General features: G+C 38.4%; 2 protein-coding genes across 3 annotated transcripts; both read right to left on the bottom strand.

The window, feature by feature from the left end:
• Positions 1-5,043: 5,043 nt before the first annotated feature.
• On the bottom strand, positions 5,044-11,184 carry ikbip (IKBKB interacting protein). 2 transcript variants are annotated; one of them, XM_084111345.1, is made up of 3 exons: positions 10,797-11,184; positions 10,586-10,703; positions 5,044-6,593 (listed from the first exon to the last, which is right to left on the bottom strand). In XM_084111345.1, exons 1-3 carry the CDS (start codon positions 11,027-11,029, stop codon positions 5,910-5,912), a joined length of 1,035 nt encoding a protein of 344 aa, XP_083967471.1. In that variant the 5' UTR covers positions 11,030-11,184; the 3' UTR covers positions 5,044-5,909. The 2 variants fall into 2 exon arrangements, with proteins under 2 accessions (XP_083967471.1, XP_083967472.1); XM_084111346.1 differs by lacking the exon at positions 5,044-6,593 and adding an exon at positions 7,143-9,512 and having other exon boundaries at positions 10,797-11,176.
• A 5,699-nt stretch (positions 11,185-16,883) lies between these two features.
• LOC311081268 (uncharacterized protein) lies at positions 16,884-25,632 on the bottom strand. Its single transcript, XM_084111726.1, has 5 exons — positions 24,738-25,632; positions 24,562-24,655; positions 22,246-23,005; positions 20,718-20,877; positions 16,884-17,668 (listed from the first exon to the last, which is right to left on the bottom strand). The coding sequence occupies exons 1-5, from the start codon at positions 24,952-24,954 to the stop codon at positions 17,532-17,534; spliced, it is 1,368 nt and encodes a 455-aa protein (XP_083967852.1). The 5' UTR covers positions 24,955-25,632; the 3' UTR covers positions 16,884-17,531.
• Between the last annotated feature and the right edge of the window lie 981 nt (positions 25,633-26,613).

Here is a 26,613-nt window from a genome sequence, read left to right as displayed (position 1 = left end):
CAAATGTCAGGAAAACTGGGTCTGTCTGATAATATGAGGCGCCGGACTTGCAGCAAGCAAACCTGGATCCCGGCAGTCGTTTTACGTTCATTAGCCCTTGTGCATCAGTTAAACAAAGCTACACACAGGTCCATAGTGGACACAAATGCCTGTGTCATAAAAATGTGAAGCTTGGGAGCAAAGACTTAAGTTTGGTCTCATTTTAAGGAAGACCCGTGGCAGATTATTGCTGAAGTAAAAGTTTAAAAAGTAAAACAGAACAAACAAAATTATATAGGTTTAGGTGTATGAAAATGATTAATGAACATTATTTCATATAAAATATATATTTTATGAAACATGTTGAACTAAGACTGAAGCCATAAATCTAAAAAAGTTTTGTTCCAAATGTGAGGATGATATCTCAATAAATGAGCTTTCAGTGTGATTGTGTTTGGGCGCAGTGACAGGTTTCCCCATTAGAGGCAGGAAAACTCACTGGGACACACAGTGCTCAGTGACACACCAACACACACACACACATCTATTGCTGCATAATTCATCAGAAAACAGGAATAAAAAGAGTTTTTGCTTTATAGGCCAAACCGGAGGAAATGGCACCATCTGGTAAAAAATAGAAAAACAAATTACATTTTGATTTTGAAGCCTTGCCAACAGAATGAACGCCTCTTAACAAAGACTGCATCATTTTATAGTTAAAAGGACCTGGGATTAAAAATTTCAGTTTTAATGGGTTTCAATGCAGACGTTTTTGTCCATAAGGTGCCGAGAGATTCTGTGTTTCTAGTGCAAAATAGATTTATTAAAGGAAATGGGGGTGAAATAGTAAAATCCCAATAAAAATACACACCTGTGCCAAAATCTGTGCAGTTGGCATTAACAGGCAAAGTTATCCACACACACAAAACTGAAAAAGACAATAATGTCCCTAAGGACACACAAGGGTCACTTTCTGGTGTTTCTGACTCTCAGTAGCCGCGTTTCCATTACAGATTTGCGCTGTTTCCATTAACTGGTGTTATGCGACTAAAACCTGTTCTCGCGATAAGTCATCCCAAAAATCATGGCAACAGACATTGGTAGGTTCACGTATATCGTAGCCACTTCGAAGGAGAAGTTTGCGCATTATACAAGCATTAATGGCAAGGCAAGCCCCCTATACTTGGGAGCGGCCACGTATGTGGTTTTTCTGGGAAGTTGTAGTGCGCGATTTCACAGAGGACCTGTGGATTCAGAATTTCCGGATCAACTTTTTAGGAGTTGTGCAATGCAATCGGGCCTCTTATATCACCTGCTGCATCATGCCCAAGGGAAGGTGGAACATACTAAAAACCAGATGGCGTGTCCTGGCCAAAACGTGTGACATAGACCATGATTTCATGCCTACAGTAGTGGCTGCATGCTGCATTCTCCATAATATATGCGAGGGGGAAAAACAGCAGCTACCACCTGCAGCATTACAGGTACATCCAGCTCCTCAACAGCCTCAGGACCACACCCAGGATGAACCTGATGCTCCGGCTCTTGAACTCAGGCAGGCTTTGGTGAATCACCTGCTCAGGCCACATTAGGTTACCCACATGTGTAAAAACACGCTTAAAAAAACTGTTTTTGCATTTATTTCTGTTGTTGCACTTTGAAGAGTACAGTAAGAGATTTATGTTCTTTCAAATAATTTCTTTATTTAAAATTCTAGAATACAAAGTTTACGAATTGTCAGTTATTTTGAATTATAACAATAAATGGCATTAAGTCAGCTGCCACTCATTGCCAAATGAAAAAACAAACAAACAAAAAACAGTACAGATGTTACATTTCTGTATCTCACCAGAACATGGCACGGCTTTAAATGACTTGTACATTTACCATTAAAATGAACATAAAAACAATGACCAAATAGTATTTTTTGTACGTAGCATCTATAAACTTGCGGTTTGCTGTAAGCCTGTTTAAACACTCAGAATACAAAAACAGTTAATAAATAAAAATGCATAAATAAAAATCAACCGTAACTTGCCATTAACCATAACAATAGGAAACATGCTGCTGTTAACCCTAAAGAAACAAGACCATAAAAAGACATCAGAAAATTTATTTTTATTCTTATTTTTATTCTTATTAGGACACAAAAAAAAAGAAAAAAAAAAAAAAGAAGTGATTTCTTCAAAAACAACTTTCATTTTTTATTTTAATGTTTGTACATTGCCCCTTTGGGTGTATAAATTGATTTAAAAAAAGATTGTTTGTTTGCCAATGCATTGTCAAAAAAATATTCTATCATAGCTTACAGTTATATTCTGTTAAACAATATGTGCATTGATGAATATTAGTGTAATATACTCAAATTTCTAGGGCCTATAAATTATCTATTCGGACTATGAAATATCAACATGATCATCTTCTTGTCTGTTCCCTTCTGATTGATAGTTATTTTTTAGTATAGAAAATGAGTCATTCTTAATTTCTCTCATGTTAAAAAGTAAATGTTAAACATGACGGAAGGTTTATTTGTCTTTTAATCAGTTGTATTGCATATATGAGCCATAAAAACCTGATGTATGAAATATGACACAATGAAAACATATTACATTTTTATACAAAAGATTGGATATGTTTTTGTTGAGTATTTTAGATACATAGGCCTATACATGTACATATGCGTGTGTGTGTGTGTGTACATGACTGAAAAATGTGGTGACTTACCTGTTGAATCCGATGATGGATCCATGGAACAGGCAGCCATCTCTGAATCTTCATTCGCTTCATCTAATGTTAATGGGTTTACATGTAAGAAGTAAGAACCTATATTACTTACAAGAGTATATAATCGAACGTTGTAAAGCTTTATGGTTGCATAAATTGACATGATAAGCAATGACCTTTTTAGCTTATGAATTATGATTGGAACAATCAAAGTTTTAACTAAACAAAGCCAGAGGATAACCACCATTCTTGTAAAACACCAGGCTAATTCATTTATCAGATCATGCCAAAAAAGAAAAGAAAAGAATGTTTGCCTTACCTATGCTGTTCAGAACTGTGTTCATCGACGTCACAATAGGTCTTTGGCCAAGTATTTCGTCCATTAAATCGAAATAAAGAAATTTTACTTTCCCTTTCCCACCAGCACCGCTTTTGCAAAGATTTCTCTTCTCTGAAAGATACTTTTGTTTTAGAGTTTTCCATTTGGACCGTAGGATTTGCCACGGCTTGTCAAAACCCTTGTCATGCATGTCTGCTTCCAATTCTTGATAAATGATTGCATTTCTCTGTTGCTTGGAATCTAATATTCCCATAAATTGTTTGTCTTTAATTCATACTTTGCACGTGACGTCACAAGCACTGGCTGGCGGGCAAGAACGTCGTTCTCCAGCAACGAAACCCAGTAAACTAATCAAGGATCTTGCCACGACGTCGCCAGTTTTACTACACAGAAGTTGGTGTTTTGAGGTGTAAACGACATGCCAGATAGTTGTTGTGCGATCGTTTGCAATAACCGCAGATGAGATAAGCAACCTTCACAGTATAACGTTACACGTCTGTGCAGTGATCATTCCATCACTCCATCAAAGGTCATTTCAACATTTGTTTGAATACAATGGGTGTATGATTATGTAATTAATCGTGTCTTTAAGTTAGTTTCGTCAATCAACACCACCAGCTGGTTCGGCGAGCTGTTTGTGTTATGAGTCTAAGCTAGGCTAACAGATGTCGTCTTATGCTAACAACAACAAAAGTGTGTGATAGGTTGTTTTGAGGTTTGTGATATCTATGGTTTTCAATGAGAACCAGAGATGACCCAACAGTAGAGCTAGATTATTTACGGAGGAATTATTACTGCTTGATTATCGTAAAAAAATCTTGTCTACTTTACACAATTTAGCTACCTTGGAGTTAATCCTAGTCCATAGTTATGCAGCTAGCTCGCTAACAGACTTAATAGCTACTAGAAAGACCTGGAACTACAGGACTCTACGTTGAAAATACCCGTTTGTTGCCCGCCAGGTAACCATGGTAGTCACGTGACTGCAAAGTATGAATTAGTTTAAAGCTACAGTGTGGGATTTACTCCCATCTAGCGGTGAAATTGTATATGACTACCAACTGAATATTACTTTCTAGCTCCTCCCATTCCGAGGGCGTTTTAGCTCCTACGGTGGCCGTACCATTTCAAATCTGCTGGCAGTCGCGAGTAATCTCCCTCTCACATTCGTCACGGTGCCACTGCGTGTAGAAACGCGAAAGGCAAAGCTTGTATGTCCCTATTTGGCTAATGTAGTTTCAAGATGGAGGGGCAACATGGCGACCGGCATTCGAACCCCTCACCCGTATGTACTTTCAATGGCAGATTATAAACTTACGAGAATACTTTATTACTTGAAAGAAGTAAATATACATTAATGAGCACATATATTTTTGAAAGAACTAAGTGTTTTTTGCTAAGAATCAACAAAAAAATTACACAGTGTAGCTTTAAGAAATAGCTCCATCTCATCGTCGGTCCACACATACATCTTTTGATTATGATCATGTGACTTTTTACGTATCCCATGTGACCTGTAAATGCGCAAAAACTGTTTCCATTGCAGTTTTGCGAAATATTCCTTTTTCGAATTGCCTGAAAAACCCCCTCATGCGAGCGCAAAAACTTTTTTGCGATAAATGTGAGTTTTGCGAAATTGACGTGTTTCCATTGGGCGTATTTTCAATTCACAATTTCAATTTACGCAATTTGAAGGGTAATGGAAACGCGGCTCGTGACTGTTTATCATAGTAATTTATGCAGTAAAACACTTGTGCATATCAAGATATCAAAACAAGTGGCATTTCGTTTTTATAAATTCAGCACAAGCTCACTTTTCAATCAAAGCATTTTGAATTGAGTGATTGAAGTGTGTTGGGTTTTAAAACATGAAGCATGCGATATATGATCAAATTAAATACGAAAGTCTTGGACGGTTTCTGGTCGATAGACTTTGTGGAGCTGGTTGTGAATGTGATGAATTGTGTGTAAAATGATTGAAAACCAGAGAAGTCAGTCTCTTATGTCAATGCTCATCAAGTCTGCATTTATTTGATCAAAAATACAGAATAAACAGTAACATTGTGAAATATTACCCAGACCTTTGACCGGTACTGTGTGTGTGCAACACTTGCTCTTCATTAGCCGTCGCGCTTGACATCATCTGGTGTGGACTACCTTACAGTGCAAGTGCAGTAAACAGTGTTTATTAGTATGTTAATAAATTAAAACAATTTGAAAACAAAGTTTTTAACATCAAGCAACACAATGAAATGTTTTTACCAGTGGGTACAGGACACTATAATTCACTTATGTAAGTGAGGACATATTATACCCAAAAATTACTCATACCAGTAAAATTGATAAAAATCGGGGACCAAAAATGATCCAGACACTTTGAGCTGATCATGTGTTTTTTCTGTAATTGCTAATGCTCTTTTTACACACAGACTGAACAAAATGAAGCATTGCTTGGTGATTGGTTGAGCTAAACTGGTATGAACTAATTGTGTAGTTAAATTTAACAGCTGACAGATATTCAACATAATTCATGTGTGAGACAGTCTAACAGAAAGACGGACAAAACCAGTCAAATATCAATTCTGAGTTCTTGTCATATTTTATAACCATTTCTTAAACTACAGCCAATACACTGTGCTAATGTGAGGAAGGTGTCTGAATAAGTGTTGGTTTGACTGTAGGTGGCGCTGTCACACAAAACATGTGTCTGCCGGTATAGCGCAGGAATACAGTGTTGTGAATGCGAGAGTCGCCGCGCTGTGATTGGCTGCTCACTCCATAAGTCCCGCCTCTCGCTTTTGCTGTGCGCACTCGCAAAATCGTCCTGAATGGCCTGACCCAGTGCCAGTAAACTCACTTTATCTCTTCATACTCCGACCTGAAATGACTCGTGTGTCTGGTGTCCGCGATGTCTCTCGTGGTTCACTCCGTCGGGTCCAGCGTGTCTCTCTCGCTCTCGGCTCGTCAGGTCCTCCGCCAGCAGGCCGATCCTCAGCGTCAGGTCGTCTAGCTTGGGCTGGAGGAGGGCGAGGTCCTGCCTGACGGTGAAGACTGTGGGCTTCAGGTCGTGTGTGAAGCTCAGGGTGCGGCGCAGCTTGGCCCGCCCGCTCTCCAGCGCCAGGAGCCGCTCCGCCAGCAGCCGGTTGTCCTCGGAGAGCTGCTGCAGGAGTGTGTGTGTGCGCTCCAGCCTCTGGCCGCTGCTCTCGGCGCTGCTCTTCAGCTCGGACACGCGGTCGATGCTGCCGGCCAGCAGGTCCCCGATGCGCTTCACCATCAGCCTCTCGGTGCGGGACAGCTCCTCCTCCAGGCCGTGTGTGTGTGTGAGCAGCTCCTCCAGCTCCGTCTGCAGGCCCGCCACGCGCCGCAGGTCCGTGCGGATGGAGGCCACGGCGCGGGTGCGGCTGAGCTCGTCCTCCACGGCCCGGGCCAGGTCCTGCTGGAGCCGCTGCTGCTGAGCGCTGAGGCCCGACACACTCTCCTGCAGACGGGACAGCTCCGCGGACAGAGCCGAGGCCTGGGCGGAGACCGGCGTCTGGGACAGATGCGCACACTGCACACACACACACACACACACACACACACACACACACACACACACAAGAGAGGAGACACAAGTACACTTCAGTCACAAAGAAGACCAGACATTAAGCTTTTGCTTATAACATAAACACACACACAGCATCGCACACTGGGACACACACACACACACGGGATATTATTATGAAATGGTTGGCAAGTGCTAATCTCATGTTAACACCTATTATGTCATTTTGCAACAGTAATGAAACAGATGAAGTTTAACCCCATTGACTTCCACTGTAAGTGTCTCACTGTAACCCAGATTTGTGCTCATATTTATAAAATAAATGATTGTTTTTGTGTGTGTGTGTGTGTGTGTATGTGTGGTAATAATCATCATTATGGCTCAAATGCTGTGGATTAAGCTGATAACACTGAACACTCCTGTAACCCTAATGCACTGTTCGATGTCTGGTTACAGCCTGTATGGTGCACACACACACACACACACACACACACGTATGGTGTGGCTCAAATTCACCCTAATTTTCAAAAAAACACACTAAGAAAAACAGCAGAGTTGTACAAACAGTAACATTTTAATACCAACACTTATAAACATTACAAAAGACATATATCTGAACATATCATTTATGAAAATGTTTTAAACACTTTTTTTTGTTTTGCCAAAATCTGAGAAAAAAAACTGCATTCTGACTTTTTTGCATTCATTATTTTCACAACTTTTTTTACATTTACATTTGAGCATTTACATGCTCAAAACATCATTACTGAACAATTTAATACTGCTGTATACTGAAATTAATGTTTACTTTAGCTAAGTTGTCTCATCTTTTGTTCTGTAAACTCTTCTGACAAGATGAGCACAGACAGTATGAAATACAGCATATGAGTTTATTGCCCTTCACACACAAAGCTGCTTGGTCACTGATTAGTCCCTGATCAACCAATCACAATGACAGTATAACCCATAACTTCATCTGACTGAACTTCAGGCCATGGCTAACTAACCAAACAGGAGAGCCTGTGCTGTTGCTCTAGAGTAGCTGTCTATATGGGTCAAATTGGGACAAATGTTTTTCCAGTATTGAAATAAGTGGGGAAAAGCTCCTTTTTTAAGCTTCATAAGGTGGTAAAAAACTCAAATGACAAAATATAACCAAGAAATGGTATTATTTTGGGTCTGTACGCTTGCCTTAGAACATTAAAATATGCAGGTCAAATTAACCCACGAACATAACAGTTATTTAGCGTGTGTGTGTGTGTGTGTGTGTGTGTGTGTCAACAATGGTTGGGTCTCGATTTAATTTTAATGATTCCTATTGATTTCGATTCTTATCGATTTCTAATTTCGATTCCAACAAGGTAAAAAAACAAAAACAGTTATCATTCACATTTAGTCTTCTTGCCAAACATCTAACTGATGCTGAATATGATGAACACAAATCAACAGGCTGAAGAACACTACGCAAGGAGCGCAGAAAAACAGCTAGCCTAGCTAATGTAGATTTCAAGCATTATTGAAGACAAGTAAAACAAACACAACTGAACAAAGATACGATTGAAATATAATTTTGAAATAAGATTGAAATATCAAATAAACAGTGTTTTAAGATTTTCAGGTATTGAGGTACAGAAACTGTAATCAAATGTAAAATGACACTGCACTTTATAAATTACATATACATTACAAATAAGATATTCAGTGAAGAACGAGTGAATTTTCTCTGTGTTTTGTTGTTTGATTAGTGTTACTATGGAGACGGCAGCAGGAACATTAGTGTTACTATGGAGACGGTAGCAGGAACATTAGGCTGCTGTCACTTTAAGAGCTGCCCGGGTCCATTACACTGATACGCATGTGCAGCACAGAACACAGAGCTTGTGCTTGAATTGTTTAAAGTCATATTGAAATGCGCTCACAGGAATCGAAATTTTCATTTTATAACAAGTATCCGATTCCTGACCTCAAGTGTTGAGATTTTCAAATCCCAATTCTAGTCTAAACACATCAGAGGGTTGAAACATTGCATGTTTGTTTATGACCCTTAATGAGAAAAAGTCACAACCCCCCCCCCCAAAAAAACCCATAGGTTAAGTGATAATCTGACAGCTCGAAAGCCAAACCAGTTCAAATTGACCCCGCAACAGTCCATGAGGGGAGAAGAACAGTCTGCGGCCCACGGGTCCGGTTCCTGGGCTCAGCTCTTATCAGTGTCAGTGTTAGCCTGTGGTCTGAGGCTTTCATCATTACGCCTCAAATGCTGTCGATTACGCTAATAACACTGAGCTGATGCTGAACGGGTTCCTGGGCTCAGCTCTGGTCAGTGTCAGCCTGGGGTCTGAGGTGGTGTCTCCGCGATCGCTCCTCCGCGCTCTGCACCTGCTCCTCCAGCTCCTGGACTGTCCTGCGGGTGGCGCTGAGGAGCGCTCGAACCCGTAGCATCGAGCGCACGGCCTCCTCCAGCGCCTCCTGCTCCTCCTGCTGCGATCGCTCGGCCTCCTGCTCCCCCCTCAGGCGCTCCTGGAGCCCGCGGGCCTGCGCCGCCACGCGCTGGAGCCGCTCCTGCAGCCGGGACACGCTGGAGTCGCTCCGCTCCGCTAGCTCGCGCAGCCGCTGCAGATCCTCCTCCTCGCCGCGCTCCAGCGCTCGCGTGTTCCCGCGCACGCCGTCCTGCACTTCCTGCAGACGCTCCTCCAGCCCCCGCAGGCGCTCCTCCAGAGCATTCACCTGCGCCGTCGTGTGTGTGTGCGCGCCGCGGGAGTGGGTGTGTAGCGTGCGGAGCTCTGCGCTCTGCTGTGTGTGTGTGTGGAGCTGGCGGGAGGATGAGTCCTGATGCTCCCGCAGCGCCGCTGACGTGTTGAGGACGGAGCCGAGCGAGAGGCGCAGCTTCGACAGGAGCGTAGCGGCGTCTGCGGAGGCCTGGAGCTGCGGTCACAACACACACACGTCAGCGCTGAGCTAGCGCTAATGCTGCAACAAGCCGCGTTTCCATTACAGATTTGCGCAATACTTTTAAGATATTATCTAAATGTCGAAAGAAAAAACTATTGCGAAATGAATGCGTTTCCAATAACTGATGTTATGTGACCTAAACTTAATTTTTTCTGTAATTCTTTTGTCTTTATGAGTTTAATGAAGGACTCTGTCTCGTATTCTGTCCAAACACACCTCGTCTACGTCAGGTGACTGTAAATGCGCAAAAACTGTTTCCATTGCAGTTTTGCAAAATATTTATTTTTCGAATTGCCCGTAAAACCCCCTCATGCGAGCGGAAAAACTTTTTTTCATTATATAGAAGTTTGTGTGAAAGTGACGTGTTTCCATTAGGCGTATTTTCAATTCGCAATTTCAATTTGCGCAATTCAGATTAAATTTGCAGGGTAATGTAAAGGCGGCTACAGTCTGGCAGACAGCAGACATACGCACTGCAAACACTAGTACAGTAACTCCTTTACATTTCATTTTAACTTCACAGGAGTTAATTTATATTTATCTATTTACACAATTTTATATTTATATATTTACACAATTCTGACATTTTTTCCTCACATTTCAAATCAAATCAAATCAAATCAAGTATATTTGTATAGCGCTTTTTACAATACAGATTGTATCAAAGCAGCTTCACAGTATTAAAATAAAATAATACAACAAAGTTTGTTTCTAGTGGAATTTATTGATTGATAGAATAGACATTTCTGACTTCTTCCCCCTCACATTTCAGTTTTTTTTCTCTCTAAATTTATACTTTTTTTCTCTGAATTGCAACTTTATATCACGCAATTCTGAGGGGGGAAAAAGTTGCAATTACCTTTTTTATGTTTTATTCTATTGTTAGTTCAGATTAACTAATATGAACAAATGAAACCTTACTGTAAAGTGTAACCCAAAATGAGTTTTATTAAGAATATATGAAACAAGCACAAACCCAGCTAAGACATTAGTGTTCAGAGATAATTTGCTGGATCACACACACACACACACACACACACACAGACCTGCTGTGAGACTGCCGTCAGTTTCTCCTCGAGATCCTCAACACTGCGGCTCTTCTCCTGCAGATACTCGTACTTTTCCCTCATCTCTGCTAGTGTTGCGCTCTGCTGAAGATGCAGCCTGTGGAGGACAGATGGAAACACACTTATAGAGAGAGGAAAACTGATATTATTATTATTATTAATATGAGTGAGAGAGAACTAGTGGACTGACCACGCGATGATGACGGAGAGGGCGAGACACATCAGACTCACAGAGAACTTCAAGTCAGCACTGAAACTCTCTCTCTTCTTCACATCAGCACTGAGACTCTCTCTGATAACGGACTCTTTCTTCTTCTCGTCCTCAATGAAACTCTCTCTCTTCTTCTCATCCTCACTTCTCCGTTTCTCTCCGTTCTGCTGCTTTGAACTCTTCTGTCGGTGTTTTATGTCGCTGTTCTGCATGTTTGAAGGGAATCAGTGCTAAAGGCGCTCCTGAAAGTGTTTGGATGTGAGTCTAGAGAGCAGATGTCATTCTCTGTTGTATCGTCCCGTGTGTTTTCCCCATCAGATGCTGGGAGTTGTGGGAATCGCCACGCAGCAGTTCCGCTGAACAGAACACAGAGAAACAGCAGAAGCGCGAGTGACTCACTGAGTCTCCGGAGTGGGCGGGGCTTCTACGAATATAAATTGTATTTTTTAAAACTTTATTATAAATTTAACTCTATGCTGTTTATATTTCATTCAGTGACTATTCAAATTAGTTAACGTAATTATTTAGCGGTGTAAATTATTTTTGATGATAAAACACATGTACGTCACTGTCACGTGACACCAGTTACTTTTCTCTGCGCTGGATTGAACGAACCACTCACAGTTGCTTTTAATTTCTCGCAGAAGGTTTTTGGAATAATCATTGTGTAGAGATTACTTTAGCTAATTTATATATGCATATCAGGAATTAATAAGTGGACGTGAAATATTTGAACGATTATAAGTAGTAGTAAACAAATGTCGTTGATAAGTCATACAGCGCTGTTAGTTTTGAATGAGTCTCAATGGCGGAATCGCGTCTGTGGGCCGCCGCGCGCCCCCGTGTGCGTCTCCATGGAAACACGCGAGTCTCCGCCCACTGATGAATTCATTATATGATGAGGTTATTATTACAAACTAGAGTAAAAAAGTTTGTGGACAAACTTTAAGTTGGCTTGAAAAAGCCTAGCCAGAAAGTTTGAATAAGTTGAATATGAAAAAGTTTTATATAGGTTAAAGTGCTTTTAAAGCTTAAAGTTTGACTGTTTTGAAGGCCATAGATAGATATAAATAGTGTGAAGATAGATAGATAGATAGATAGATAGATAGATAGATAGATAGATAGATAGATAGATAGATGAGACTGACTTGGTGAATAAAGAACCATTTTTTATTAAATATTTATTTAAATGGTGTATTATCTATCATTTCTTTTCTTTTTTTTCATTGCAGTGATTCTGTGTGTCTGTCAGCAACATATTAACAATAAAATTATATTAAGCATATTAATAATAAAAACAATAACACACTAATAATACTTTATGAGTAAAAGTAAAATTAAAAAATAAATAGGCCTAATTACTATACTGAATATTATAAAACGGTTTCCAGTCCTTGATTCTGATTGGTCTATTCACAACTTTCCCGAACTCTGACCTTTCCCGTGATCGCTATGGCAATGCAAAACAAGCCAGTAACGCACTTCCGGTTTACGTTAGCCTGTAGATACTGCATCTGACAAAATGATCACATCTCACAGATGGCCGCATGGATCTGACTATCTTACAAGTACTGGTGATAGTACAGTTAAAGTGCCCCATCCGTCTACCTTAACGGAATGGGTAGACGATATGAAAGTGTGGCCAGACGTTAGCTATGTGGATATCGTCAACTATTTCGTCCTTAGTGAGGGTGTTGATGGTGAGACACTAAGAAATTATAAGAGCACAGAGGCTTACAACTATCTACACAGCAACAAAACCGGAAAAATACTGTGTACAAAATACGACAGGTTTATTTTGCTTAAGGCTGAGGTCGAGCCCAGTCAGAGCCTCAACAAGCCCAAACACCTAGCTTGGGTGTTGACGAGGCCCATTGGTGTCATCGAAACAGTCGGCTGTTCATGCATTAAATCTGTACATTATTGAAAACAATAAATATATCCCTTACAAAAATATATACAGTTGTAAACTGCAGTTTTTTCTAAGTACAGTGCAGCACAATAACATGTCCGTGTCCAGAATATTGAATGTGTGCAGTACTAGTACTGTAGTGTGCAATGCACAAACAGGCACTAACTCTAGAAAATTAGAATATCGTGCAAAAGTTCATTTATTTCAGTAATTCAACTTAAAAGGTGAAACTAATATATTATATAGACTCATTACATGCAAAGTGAGATATGTCAAGCCTTTATTTGTTATAATTTTGATGATTATGACTTACAGTTTATGAAAACCCCAAATTCAAATCAGAATATTGTGAAAAGGTTTTCATAGCTGTAAGCCATAATCATTCATTATAACATATAACTTATATAATATATACTTATACTTACTTCTATATTTGTTATAAATGTATTATGACAAATAAAGACATATTTATTTGACATATCTCACTTTGCATGTAATGAGTCTATATGATATATTAGTTTCACCTTTTAAGTTGAATTACTGAAATAAATGAACTTTTGCACGATATTCAAATTCTTCGAGTTTCACCTGTAATCAACAACAGTTTATCATTATGGCTGATTCAGGTCCAGAATGCAGTGGTTAGTGGAAAGACGGGGCTTGCATGAACTGATGCGCAGCGGAGATGGAGTGAAGGGACATCCAAGAGCCTTCAGCCCGAGCGTCTGAGCCAGACAGACTTTAGGCAGAGGATGAGTATGAGGGAGAGGCTAGGGCAACTCCCAAACACACAGTATCAGTCCCACAAAGGCTTTAGAGAGTGGACACATCTCCAACAAAACCTCTATTCCTTCTCAAGAACACGCTATAAGTGTTACAGTGCCACTCCATCAGCAGAGCAACAGGGCAGCTCAAAAGAGCAGGGGACCATCAGTGATTTAACATTTCTGTCACATCAAGATCATGACAGTGACCTGAGTTGTGTGAAATGCCAGAAATTCTATCAGGCTTATGTTAATATGGAGGGCAAACGAGCACAGCTCTGGGAAACAGCGAAGAAGGAGCCTGTGTGTGCAGGCACAGATAGTGAAACGTTTTCGTGTGAGCACTTTTACCCCAGCTTTCGTGGTAACTATGCCACTAACTATGGGAAAGAAAAGGAAGAAACAGCTTGCAACCAATGGAAAGAACAGGGAATACACATAACACACACACAGGCACACAGGCACAGTTGTATGTGGTGCAGAGCCATGGTTATCAGCAAGTCCGGACGGATCATCATCAACTCCTGTGAGCTCCTAGAGATTAAATGCCCCGTCCCCAATAAAAATCACCAGACACTCAGTGAACTGTTATCTCAGAGATTCAGGGATTTCAAGATAGTGGATGGAAAACCTGAGGTTCAGAAAACTGGTAGCCGAGGCTATTACATGCAGGTCCAACTAGGAATGTTCTGCACGGGACAGCCGGACTGATGATCTGGACACCAGATGAGAGTGTGTGTGTTTAGTGTACCATTCGATGAGCTGTTTGTCACAGCACAGGTGAAGCGGTCGAGAGCTCTCTACTTCTCATCCGTGCTGCCTCAACTCAATGATGAATCTGCTGTGGGGCGGCTTAGGTTTGATGGGAGATACACTGAAACTGTGAGGAAAGTGTAGAGCAAGAGTAAGGACAGACAAGTGTGACCAAGGGCCATTGTTAGTGCCCCCTGTTGAAAATAATTAAATTTACAGCAATTAAATGTTCATTTATGTTTATTACGATGCATTTAAATTCATTGAAGTTCATGCATCTATTTTCATGTCAAATGTCTACTGACGATGTCTGACATGGACAACATTTCAACAATTACAAACATTAAATGTGTTTTCATTACTTCTACATTACAATTCTTCAGTTTATTTGAAGCTGCACTGAAGTTCACATCTCCCACTGCTTCCCCCTGAACTCTTGGCTTTAAACACGCCTGAAGTGACCTACTGCTCGCCATCACGGACGAGATCGCCCCGCACATTCACAAGGGCAGAACATATACGTAGAATTGTGTCTACTTTTGGGACCGGGGAAATAGGCACTACTTGTGATAGGATCTTAAACACCTTTAGGCGTCTGATGGCCCTTTCCACGTGTATTCTAACATTTGCAATTCTTCTAGTGGAAGTGACCTGTTCTTCAGAAATTTGAGCACCTTTTTTGTGAATGAGGGTATGACTAGGTTAACTTTAAATGTCTCTAACTTTAAAGGTCTGCCATGACCTCATCATCCGGTTGTAAGTACTCCAGAATCCCAGAGTGAGTGTGTGCACTGTAATCTATGTAAGCAATGGAAACACAAACTGAGTAAGTTAAATTGGTCACCCAGAGAAGACAATCACAGCACTGTTAGTGTAATATAGTGAGTAGCTGTTCATGGTTGTACAATTTCTTCAATTCCTTTATAATATAGTAAAATGTTATTTTTCTAATACTTTTAAATACTGTTCAATTTCTTATTTGTGCTTTATGTTTAAAAAGAGTGTTATGTGCATGTATTAAATTAATTATTTTCGCTTGGCATACCAGCGTGATTACGTCATCGCACACTTCAGTGGGTGGCGCGCACGCGCCCGTGATGCGCTACATTCTGAGTAAATACACCATCACTGCAGCGCTCTCTCTTATTTCATCTTTTCTTTTATCTTTATACTCCTTTCCAGGTAACTAACACACTTCGGTTTTGAGTATAAACATTATTAATGCAATACTGATGAGTTGTGTGTTTAAAGTAATTGTTTTTTTTACTATATTAATAGTGTGTCATGAGTTTAGTATGCCTGAGCACATGGTTAGCACGAGTGTTTCGCGATTAGCGCGATAATATTATAAATGGTCATTATGTCGATGTTATTTGAGTGCATGAGAGTACACGATGAGAACTGTACAGAGAGAGTGTTGAATAGCTTGTTGATCATATTTGTCCTTCTAGTGTGATGGAATGTTTAAAGTCACTTATGTCTACAACGAGTCATTACTCATTACTGTGAAAAAAGTGATCTACATGTTGAGAATGTAATGTTTTGAGCTTTTGTTATATGCATATTGTCTTATGCTTCATTCTGAGTAAGTTAAATACACCAGCAAAGAAGCCATCACTGCAGCGCTCTCTCTTATTTAATCTTTTCTTTAATTTTTATACTCCATTGCAGGAGTACTGTGGAGCATTAGGCTACATTTAGGTTAATTTAAAAAAAAAATGCTAAAGGATAAATCATGTATTTATCATGTATTACACTTATTAAAGATTGGATCCTCAAAGTAGAGGAGAGTTTTACCAATGTATGTGATGCAGATACAAGTGGTTGAAGTGGAAAAAGCCATGAAATGTTTAACAGGTTAACAAGGAACTTCTGTTGGCATTTTTGGGAGTATGTTAAAGACCTTGTTTTTTCATCTGTTAAAAGAAACATCTGAATCCCGCATTCTTCCAACTACTATGAAACAAGGGATTATCACTCGCATCCCCAAACCTGGGAAAAATCCTAAATTAATAGACAACCTCCCAGCCAACTGGGCAACTCATATAAGACCCATATTGGCCCCACTTATAACCCAGTCAACAATCCAAAGTGGGGCCAATATGGGTCTTATATGAGTTGCCCATTTGGGCCCCACATTAGTCCCAGTCAGGCCCCATATGAGATTTATATGGGTTAATTCAGATGGGGCCCACATGGAACCCATGGACAAACCCATATAGGGCCCATATTAACAGCCCATATGGATTCCACTTGGGCCCTATACTAATTACCCACGTAAATCTTATATAGAACCTAAATGGGGCCCAACTGGGCAACATCCATAAAGCCCATCCCAGATATGAGTTTATCTCTGGGTACTGGACTGGCCCCATGGTCTATATGTGCATGTTCTTAGGAGGTTTTTTGAAGCATCATGTCTGAACAGTATAATTATTTATAATGTATAAATACAAATTTTAATTTACCTGTGATATTTTTAAAAAAAAATGATAAATTGATAAAAGCAACATTTTAGTTAGGTAATTGTCAGTTTTCTGCTTGAATATTCCACTGTTCATTCATCTACAAAATTACAAAACATGAAAGGTGCAATTTAAAAAAAATAAATCAGTAATTACAATGTAAAAGTTCAGTATATCAAATACTTTATTACAATTCAGATATTTTTAATAAAACTTCAAGTTTTTGTAGTGTTAAACACCAACATTACCAGTTTATTTTAAAACAGGGTGCTACAACCCAACAGCTGGTTTTACATAACAAACGTATGTAACATTTAAAAAATAAGACTAATAAACAAACAAAAACAAACAGTCAAGAAATGAAAACTTTGTCATTACATACCTTCACCCAAATCCATCAGAAATGTATTCATTTTTGGAACACAAAAACATTTTTATAGAACAGCTAAAATAAGAAAGAAAAAATGAAACAATATAAATGGAGCTTTTTTAATTCAAGTTGTCCCCTGGAGGGCTACAGCCCTGCAGATTTTAGTTCCAACCCTCCAACACGCATACCATCTAGTTTTCAAATAAGCCTGAATGACTTCACTAGCTGGATGAGGTACTTTTAATTAGGGTTGGAGCTAAATTCTGCAGGGCTGTGGCCCTCCAGGATCAGAGTTTGACACCCTTGGTTTAAATCAATAGAACAGATAGAATAGTTTTAAATTTTGGGTGAACTAACCCTTTTAAAAAATCAATGACAAAAACTGTTTTACTTACAATACCAGTATTACAATATTTGGTCTCAAATTTGTATGGATGGACACAAAATTGATCACAGTCCTGAAGACTGCTGTGACCTGATTGCTCTCTTTCCGCCCCTGTCTCTAGCCCCCGTGAACCATTTCGAGAGTGCATTTTCGATGTCCTTCTGGTTCACGCTTTTGGTCATCGCATTCTTCTTTAGTCCACCTATAGAAACAAAAGTTTACACATATAATCATCTGAAATGTCCATCTACATACTATCAGGGTTTCTGCAGATATGAACAAGTGAAATTTAAGACTTTTTAAGACCTTTTTAATACCACCTTATATTAAATTTAAGACCGAAATCTGTAATGGAAATTTATATTATATTACATGCATATAAGTAATATTTAATGTGTTTAAAGTAAAAAGTAAACACAATTTCATGGCTGTCATAAATTAAATTTATTATTACGATATACTGTGAACTTTTCATATCAGCAGATACTATTCCACACAAAAAAATCCCCATAAAAGTACCACTAGAAATAAATATCTGATGTAAAAAAAAAATTCTGAAGCAATATTTTCATCAGTGGTCTATTAGCTTTTACATCTTAAATCTGCATATTTGATTTACCTTTATAAGGCCTTTTTTTACTTTTGAAATGTATGCATTACCTTTGAAATTTATTTTATGAATTTATCGATAAATTCTAAATGGCTGTTAGCAGTGAGATTACATAATTTACACTGCAAAATTAAAAGTGAGATTAATGTTTTAAATACATTTATTGATTTATAAATATATTCATTATAAATGTTGGGTGTGGAGACATACTTTTAAACACACTAAATTACCAGCAGGTGGCGGTAAGTCACTTCATGAGCGAGTTATTTCAACTGATTCGATCAAAACGCTGAATTATCAAAACGTTTCTAGGAGAATGCTTCTGTTAATGTTGCATATTGACCTAATATGTAAGTAACTACTTGACCAACTACTTTTTTATTGAGCTAAAATTAATGTAACATTCTAAATTGTGAGAATTTTCAGCAAAAAGCTCACTTGGTACATTACTGAACTATATCATGTTATAAATAAACTATACATTTGAAATTTTTACCTCAGTGTGTTTCTTTAGAATGCTGTTACATTCATTTGTTTTAAAGTATGTCACAAATAGACCAGAAATACACCATCCATTATCAATTTCTGTTTACGTTGAATATATTAAAATATAAATCTTTCTTGCCTTTCGATGCTTCGCTAGTTGTTTCTCACGTCAGTTTTAATCAGGCAGTTTGTTTTACTTCTGCGGTACAATCCGAGAGAGACTCGGGCCAATAACAGAAAGCTGATTGGCTATTGCATGCTGGTCTCATTTGTAGTTTAAATACAGCAAATTATATTTGGAATAATGAAATAAAGAACTACAACACCACGGACACAACAAAAAGAGAATTTAAATGAGCATAAGAGGTAGCGTTACATGGACATCGGAAAAATAAGACCTGTGTAAAATTAAGACCTAGAACAGCGAATTTAAGACTTTTTAAGGCCTAAAATTTGGATGTTTCAATTTTAGACTTTTTAAGACCCCGCGGAAACCCTGTACTATGGTTACATTTTATTTTATAGTGTCCTCGTCACAGAGTAGGTACATTTAAGTACTCAGTAATATTAATTAACAACATTTACTTACTATAGGGTTAAAAGGTTAGTTCGCCCCAAAATGAAAACTGTCATTTACTCACCCTCATGTTTTCCCAAACCCATGAAACACAATTGAAGATATTTTTTATGAAATCTGAGAGATTTCTGTCCCTCCACTGGAATGAATTTCTTATGGGTTTGTACTGACATGAGGCTAAGTATATGATGACTGTTTTCATTTTGAGGTAAAGAATTCCTTTAGGGTCTGGATCAGGAATTGGTTTACATTATTTGCATAAATCAATGCACAATTTATTTCTATAATAAGTACATGTAAAATGCATTATTTGCATAAATCAATGCACAATTTATTTCTATTATAAGTACATGTAAAATGCAGCATGAACACTATAAAATAGAGTGTTACCCATATTTGTTAATCTTTACTCCTGTACAAAATAGAATAACAAGCCAAATATTAACAAACTGATGCTTAATGTCTCTAACATTACAAGCTTGAGCAGCGCCCGGGGAGCAGTTGGGGGTTTGATGCCTTGCTCAGGGGTCAGGGCTCTACAGTACAACCATTTCACTCGCATTTGCGACAGAAAATTACTATGTGCGACTGTGAAAAAATATTTAGGAGCACCATGTGCGACTGACCCGATCAGCATTTTTTTGTTTGCACTAAGGTGAGCTATAAAGCTTTCTACGTGTTTTTGCAACGTTGAGTTATGCATCACAGACATATCTCACGAATCCTTTCATTAAGTGTAGACCGAGTGTAAATAAGAGATTGTGCAGTATAGAGAGCGTCATTGATTATAATACAGTTTTGTGATATTGCAAACTAAGATGACTGATAGCTTTTAAGAATTTTAAAGGGAGTTTGTTAATGAGATATTGATTTAATACAGCAGTTAAACATGAAGTTATTATTCAGTGACTTACATTGTCTGACTATAACACTATTGCCTGATTTTGCCGTTTTGTCTCAAAAGCAGTCTGAAACAAGTCACAACTGAAAAAAAAAGTAAGCGTAGAGCCCTGGGGGTCTAAAATTCAGGATTTTTGATGCCGAACACCGATCGCAGATCATAGAAAGCAATATCTGTGATAAAATTACAGATCTTTTTATCATGTAGAATCATTTAGTTTAAATTATTACACATTTTCAAATTATTTATAATTTCATAAATGTGGTTCATAAATGTCTTAGTTTTCCTACCTCCACGAGTGCCATCTATTATTGCCGGGTTATCTAAAAATGCCCTTTTCCTTTAAACCTGGCCAAAAATCTACAGACCGTGTAACTGTGAAACACAATTGATTTTAATTATATAAATTTATTATTTATACTATTTACTTATTTACTACATTTTTGTGTCAATCCAACATTCATATTTACCACAAACAATGCGCTGCTTCTTTAATTCTTCGCTTGCAGTGCCGTACAAATAGTAAAAAAAATAAATAAATGGCATTATAATTGTTATTGATACGTGGATGCCGTACCGAATGTTTCAATATTACATTGAGAATAGTATCCATAAGTGTATTGTGAAAAGTGCTTTACACACAAATCTGTATGAGTAGTTAAATAAAGCACATTTACCACATATGGCATCAAAAAGGCGCAGATCTCGAAATCTTTTCTTTCCATGACGGCCAAAAAGGTTGTACTGGATGGCCAATTCATTTGAAATTAGGAATCTCATCATCCTCCTGGTAGCATCATCTAGTGAAGAACCACCAATATCTGCTACCTTTGCAACCTATGTACAAACACAAACAAAATGATTTGTAGATAACATGCGTAAATCAGTTTACCTGCAAAGTGATCACAGAACCTGAATTTCATTTTAGATTTTCTCTCTCTTACAGTGTTGCCAAAAGTACAGACTTCAGTACCAGATGGTACTGACATTTTTAACATAATAGAATAAATTTACATTAAAAAAACAGCCGCTTATAGGAAATCTACCTATACTTATCTATGAATAAACATAGTTTCTCCACTGTTTATGTTCCAATAATATATAATGACTTTTGTGTGTATCAGAAAATTTCAAGCCATGAGTCACTAAAAAGAACTCAATTCAGTAGACACACTGTCTGAGAGACAGTCTTATGTGTGCATGCTTTGGGTGTATATAAACAGAAATAGGGGGCTGCTCGATTTTGGCAAAAATCATAATCACAATTATTTTGGTCAATATTGAAATCACGATTATTTTACACGATTATGACTGGGTCCAAAACGTTATATTACTGATTAATTTAAAGATAGCAATACAACAGAAAAAAAAAAGATACAAATGAGAAAAAAAAGTCCTTTTAAAAAAATGTTTAAATAATTTTACGCAAGTCTAAAGTAGTCTAACAATACTACAGAAATTAAGTGTAATTATTTGAATGTAAAATAAAACAGCATCTTCACTGTAATAGTTAAACATGCTTTGTTTCTACAAAAGTCCTTCATTCAAGAGCAGTGAGTGATTTTTCTATTTGTATTTTTATGTTTTATTAATATTAAGCTCAGAGATGGCAGAAGGAATATTATTTGTTGCCACACGGATGCTATATACTGTTACACTCGTACTTTCATTCTCAACCGTTTATGATCATTTAAGACATAACGGACAAGGGTTTATATGAATAATCACCAAGCGCCTTATTTTTAAATATTTTGTGTGTATTTGACCATTTAGGCGCACCTTGATCTAAAAGATAACTTTACATGTCTGTGTTCTGCTCCGTCTCTGAGTGCACACACAGAACACGCTATTAAAAGCACAACATCAAAGAAACATTAATAAATCAAGCACGTCTCGTTTTATGAAAGTCACGTTTCATGGTTTTGCTGATTTGCATGTGAAATTAGTTTTTTACGGAGGAGCGAAATCGCACCACTGGTATAGGGGCGAAATGGGGCGCAATAATAGTTTCATCTCGATTACTGCATTTTCATGATCGTTTGAAGCAGAAATCGAAAATCGAAACCAAATTTCGATTAATTGCACAGCCCTAACAGAAAATTCTTAATGAGCATGCAAGCACAACACCCACACTGAAATTCACGCCCTGGATCACCACACAAAAATAAAACCAACAAGCAGTGTGAACTCTGAACATGAACTCACAACAATGGACATCAATCTTGGGTCCTGCAATTTTTCGTTCATTGCTTCCAAGTCTTCAGTGGTTGTTATAGGGAAGTCAATTCCTTCAGGAACCTCTGGCAAGGGCTGATCTTGTTGCTTAAGCAAAGCATTTAACATATTGCTATGTACCCTCTGGGTCTCCTTCACTTCTTCCAACAGCGTTAAAACCTTGATGAACATGGCAGAATCAGAAGTGACAAATCTCTGCGGGTCAGGTCCTGTAGTGATGACTCTCTGAGCGGCAGGGCCTGTAGTGGTGACTTTCTGAGCAGCAGGTCCTGTAGCGGCAACTCTGTGAGCAGCAGGGCCTGTAGTGGTGACTTTTTGAGCAGCAGGTCCTGTAGAGGCGACTCTCTGAGTGGCAGGGCCTGTAGTGGTGACTTTCTGAGCAGCAGGTCCTGTAGAGGCGACTCTCTGAGTGGCAGGGCCTGTAGTGGTGACTTTCTGAGCAGCAGGTCCTGTAGAGGCGACTCTCTGAGTGGCAGGGCCTGTAGTGGTGACTTTCTGAGCAGCAGGTCCTGTAGAGGCGACTCTCTGAGTGGCAGGGCCTGTAGTGGTGACTTTCTGAGCAGCAGGTCCTGTAGAGGCGACTCTCTGAGTGGCAGGGCCTGTAGTGGTGACTTTCTGTACGGCCGGGCCTGTAGCGGTAATGTTTAGTTGTTGGGGAGGTGTGGGTGGTAGTTCATCCTCAGTGCAGTCTGACTCTTCGCTTGAGCAAGGAAAAAATTTTCTATTTGGCCTAAAAAGATATTTGAAAGATAAAAATCAGTAAAAACATTTTGGTAACACTTTACAATAAGGTTCATTAGTTAACCACAATAGTTAACATGAACTAATAATGAACTGCACTTATACAGCATTTATTAATCTTTGTTAATGTTAATTTTAACATTTACTAATACATTATTAAAATTTTGTTAACATTAGATAATACAGTGTGAACTAACATGAACAAACAATGAACAACTGTATTTCCGTTAACTAATGTTAATAAAGATTAGTAAATACAGTAACAAATGTATTGCTCATGGTTAGTTCATGTTAGTTAATGCACTAACTAATGTTTAACTAATGAACCTTATTGTAAAATGTTACCAACATTTTGAATAAATGTCCTTAAAAGGCACATTTTATCAAAAATAAATAAATAAATATGCATTTATTTACCTGCACAAACCTACAAGTACCTTTTTTATACAGCAAGACAGCACCCTCTAAAGCAGCCTCCGAAGCATAAACTAAATATGGCACGTCTATCAGTTGTAGTTTAGTTAAAATCAACAGACATGAGTCTTTAGCCAAAAAAAAAAAGGCAGATACCAAACAGCTAAATTCTTCTTCATGCCCGCAAGATGGCAAAATGTTGCTATGGTTACAAACTGCTGTTCTGTACACATGAAACGATAATTTGCGGGACTCATTCCCGCATTTAAATGCAGTTGTCACTCCTGAAACTTAGTGTATACGTGGCCAATGTTTCAATAGCCATTTAGATATTTATGTTTGCTATACTCTTCACCATAGCACCAAATAGTTAATATTTAAAGATTTAATAAGCTATTTTCAAACATGGTCTATCTTGACTAACACCGTGTCTACAATAGAACCTATACGCCTTATTCAGCCCTCCGCCATTTTTAATCGAAAACGAGGCTGTGAGGGATAGCAGTCTAGCAGCGCCCACTGTGGCGTATAGTTGCGTATCGGGATGGAGATAGTTTAGTCATAAAAATAAAGAGAATATATCATTTCACAAATTTCCACAACTTCAGAAAATGTGTATTATTAAATAAAATAAAAACCTTTGAAAGTAAAAAAAAAAACAAAAAAACAAAAAACAACATGCACAGACAATTCCAGATTACACCCTGCGGCTCGTGACACGAAACGATCGGTATTTGCGATAAACTGAACAGAATTTATACCATTATACCGCTGACCCAATGAGCATTTCCCTGTCCAATGGTCATGCCTTAACTTTGCAAATTATAGTTTTGCATCCTTCTCAAGGGGATTTTTTTTTTTTTTTCATCTGTAAAAGAAAATGTGCCTAATACTTATGCACACCTAGATATGATTTTTTTTTACTTCCCAGCCTTCATGGACAATGATATATCATATTTAAATGATTAAATACAAAATTATTAGTAGTTATTAAGAATGATGTGGTTTGGAATTGGTCAAATGTGCTTGGAAAAAAATATGACCAGAATATCAATGTGCATAATAATTATGCACACAGTGAAGTATAGCTCCTAACCCCGACTAACATGGAGAAAACAAGTTTTAACTCACAATCTTTTGCGCTTCATTGGCACTTCAGTGTCAGTTTGTAAATCTGAGGTATCTTCTGCCCTGCTAAGTTTAGCCCTTGCTGCAGCATATGTGTCTGTAAAAAAACAAAAAACAAAATTAAATACATTTAGAGCAACAGGACATTTTTTTTTTTTAAACCAGGTTGTTTAAGTTACCTGCATTTCCTATGACACGTATGCTGTACTTTGCCCAGTCTGCTCCAGGAGTTAGTAGTTTTTTAACAGCCTTGCTGATGTGCACAGTCCTACCAGTTGGCCAAAAGCATTCTTCTCTTTCTGGTCCAGTTATCCAGCTTGTAGGGATGACATCAATGACAGTCCTTCCATTGTCCGTGTACTCGTCAGTGAACTCCACTACGCTATAAAGGGACATTCTGAACCATTAAAGTACCGAGTCAGTAATCATGCAGCTGAGGTAAAGCCACATACACATCAGTCATAGGGAGAAGAACAAGTTTTTTTGAAAGTTGTGCCACTGGAACAACAAAAAGCTGGCCAGTGAGTGCTGAAACAACAGTAATTCCCAAACTTGAAGAAGCAACAGGGTAGTCAAAAAAACATGTTCCTGTATTAAAAAACTCACATACAGCAAAAATGTCTGCCATGGGAGAGACCAGAAGATTTCTAACAAGGGCAACTCTGCTACTAATCTCAAAGCAGTTGTTTCCTGGAGAGCAGGAGATGGTCATTCCTTTGTATTGGCATTGCTTAAACTGTGTGCATGTGGAAAATCCTGGTGGAGTAGGTCCAGAGAAATGTGGCTGTTTGAGATGTTCTTCCAATGTTGAGCTTCCTTTTGAGTCCCTATTAAAAGCTTGTTTCTCATCCACACGTCTCACAATTTGTTCAACCGGATTTTGAGGTCTCCTAACCATCCTTTTCAAATGGCCTAAATAATTTTCAAAGGGAAAGCACGATACAGAGTCCAAAGCACCATATTTACGAGCATCTTGTGCCAAATGTATAAGGCTGTGTGTGTTATAAACAAGAAACTCAGATCCATAGATTTTGCCAAAGTTTGTGACAAAAAACTTCAACAACTTTTCAGCATAATCACAATAGTCACTGCACAGATCTGGGCTCAAAAGAATTCTTATGGCAACTGATAAGACTAAAAAGTTGTTATATACACGTTTAGGAAATGCATTAAACAACACAACCGGGCCAGTATATAACAAAAATTGCCTAAACTCTGTGGCTTTCCATTGACTATATTCGTAAAGGGATCGTGGCTTTCTTGAGAAATTCCTAGGCATATTCTGCCTAAGTCGTTTTAAGTTTTCAGATACAACAGAAAGAACACTTGATGAAATCCTACATGTCAAGGGTCCCTTGATCCACAGTGAAACAAGCTTACGGACAATTCCTAAGCACACTAAATGCATGTAATCAAGTACAAAAGATGTAACTAAACCTACTCCCAACTCCCGAAGAGGTGACATATCACGATGGTGTTCCTCATCTAACATTTCATCAAATTGGGCATCTGTTCTCAGGGCTGCTTCCATGTCTGGGTACACTACTTTTCCCTTTAAATAAACACCATGTTGCACACAACGCTCACAAGAGCTGTAACCTGAGTGACCTTTTATACATTTGAGAAACGCTCTTGCAGGAGCATCGCATATAAATGCATCAGGCAAGGGAACACTGTAATGTTTCCCATTGAAGTACAAGCCTTCCTCTGTGAGTCTTTTAAATTCCTCAACAACATCTTTCATGTACTCATGAACTGATGGTGGTTTAGATGGGCCAGCATACAGACTTATCATAAACACTTTCGAGCTAGGTAGCTCCTTAATTTTACCAAGTATGGGCCACAACTGTGCATTGGAACTTATGAAAAGTGGTATTCCATCAACATTCAGTCTTAGAGTTAATGTGTCTGTGAGTACATTTTGTGCATTGTTCAGCTCTGCACATATTGCATTACAAAGGCCTAAATGATAATAACTTCCACTTCCCATTTTTTTGACTTCACAGTTTTTTAAAGTAGACATAAGAGTTCTTGGATCTTTTGGTAAGTTAAGAC

The sequence above is a fragment of the Abramis brama genome (assembly GCF_963993115.1).
Source record: "Abramis brama genome assembly, chromosome: 4".
Classification (NCBI taxonomy): Eukaryota; Metazoa; Chordata; class Actinopteri; order Cypriniformes; family Leuciscidae; genus Abramis; species Abramis brama.
The sequence above is the reverse complement of the archived record's forward strand: the minus strand, read 5'-3'. Positions and strand labels throughout refer to the sequence as shown.

Coding starts and splice junctions, on each gene's coding strand:
- ikbip (XM_084111345.1), bottom strand. CDS start 11,029: ATGCAGAACAGCGACATAAAACACCGACAGAAGAGTTCAAAGCAGCAG. Junction 10,704..10,796: donor CTCTCCGTCATCATCGCGTG/GTCAGTCCACTA, acceptor TGTCCTCCACAG/GCTGCATCTTCAGCAGAGCG. Junction 6,594..10,585: donor TGACGGCAGTCTCACAGCAG/GTCTGTGTGTGT, acceptor GTGTGTGTGCAG/TGTGCGCATCTGTCCCAGAC.
- LOC311081268 (XM_084111726.1), bottom strand. CDS start 24,954: ATGTCCCTTTATAGCGTAGTGGAGTTCACTGACGAGTACACGGACAAT. Junction 24,656..24,737: donor ACGTGTCATAGGAAATGCAG/GTAACTTAAACA, acceptor GTTTTTTTACAG/ACACATATGCTGCAGCAAGG. Junction 23,006..24,561: donor CCAATGAAGCGCAAAAGATT/GTGAGTTAAAAC, acceptor ATATCTTTTTAG/GCCAAATAGAAAATTTTTTC.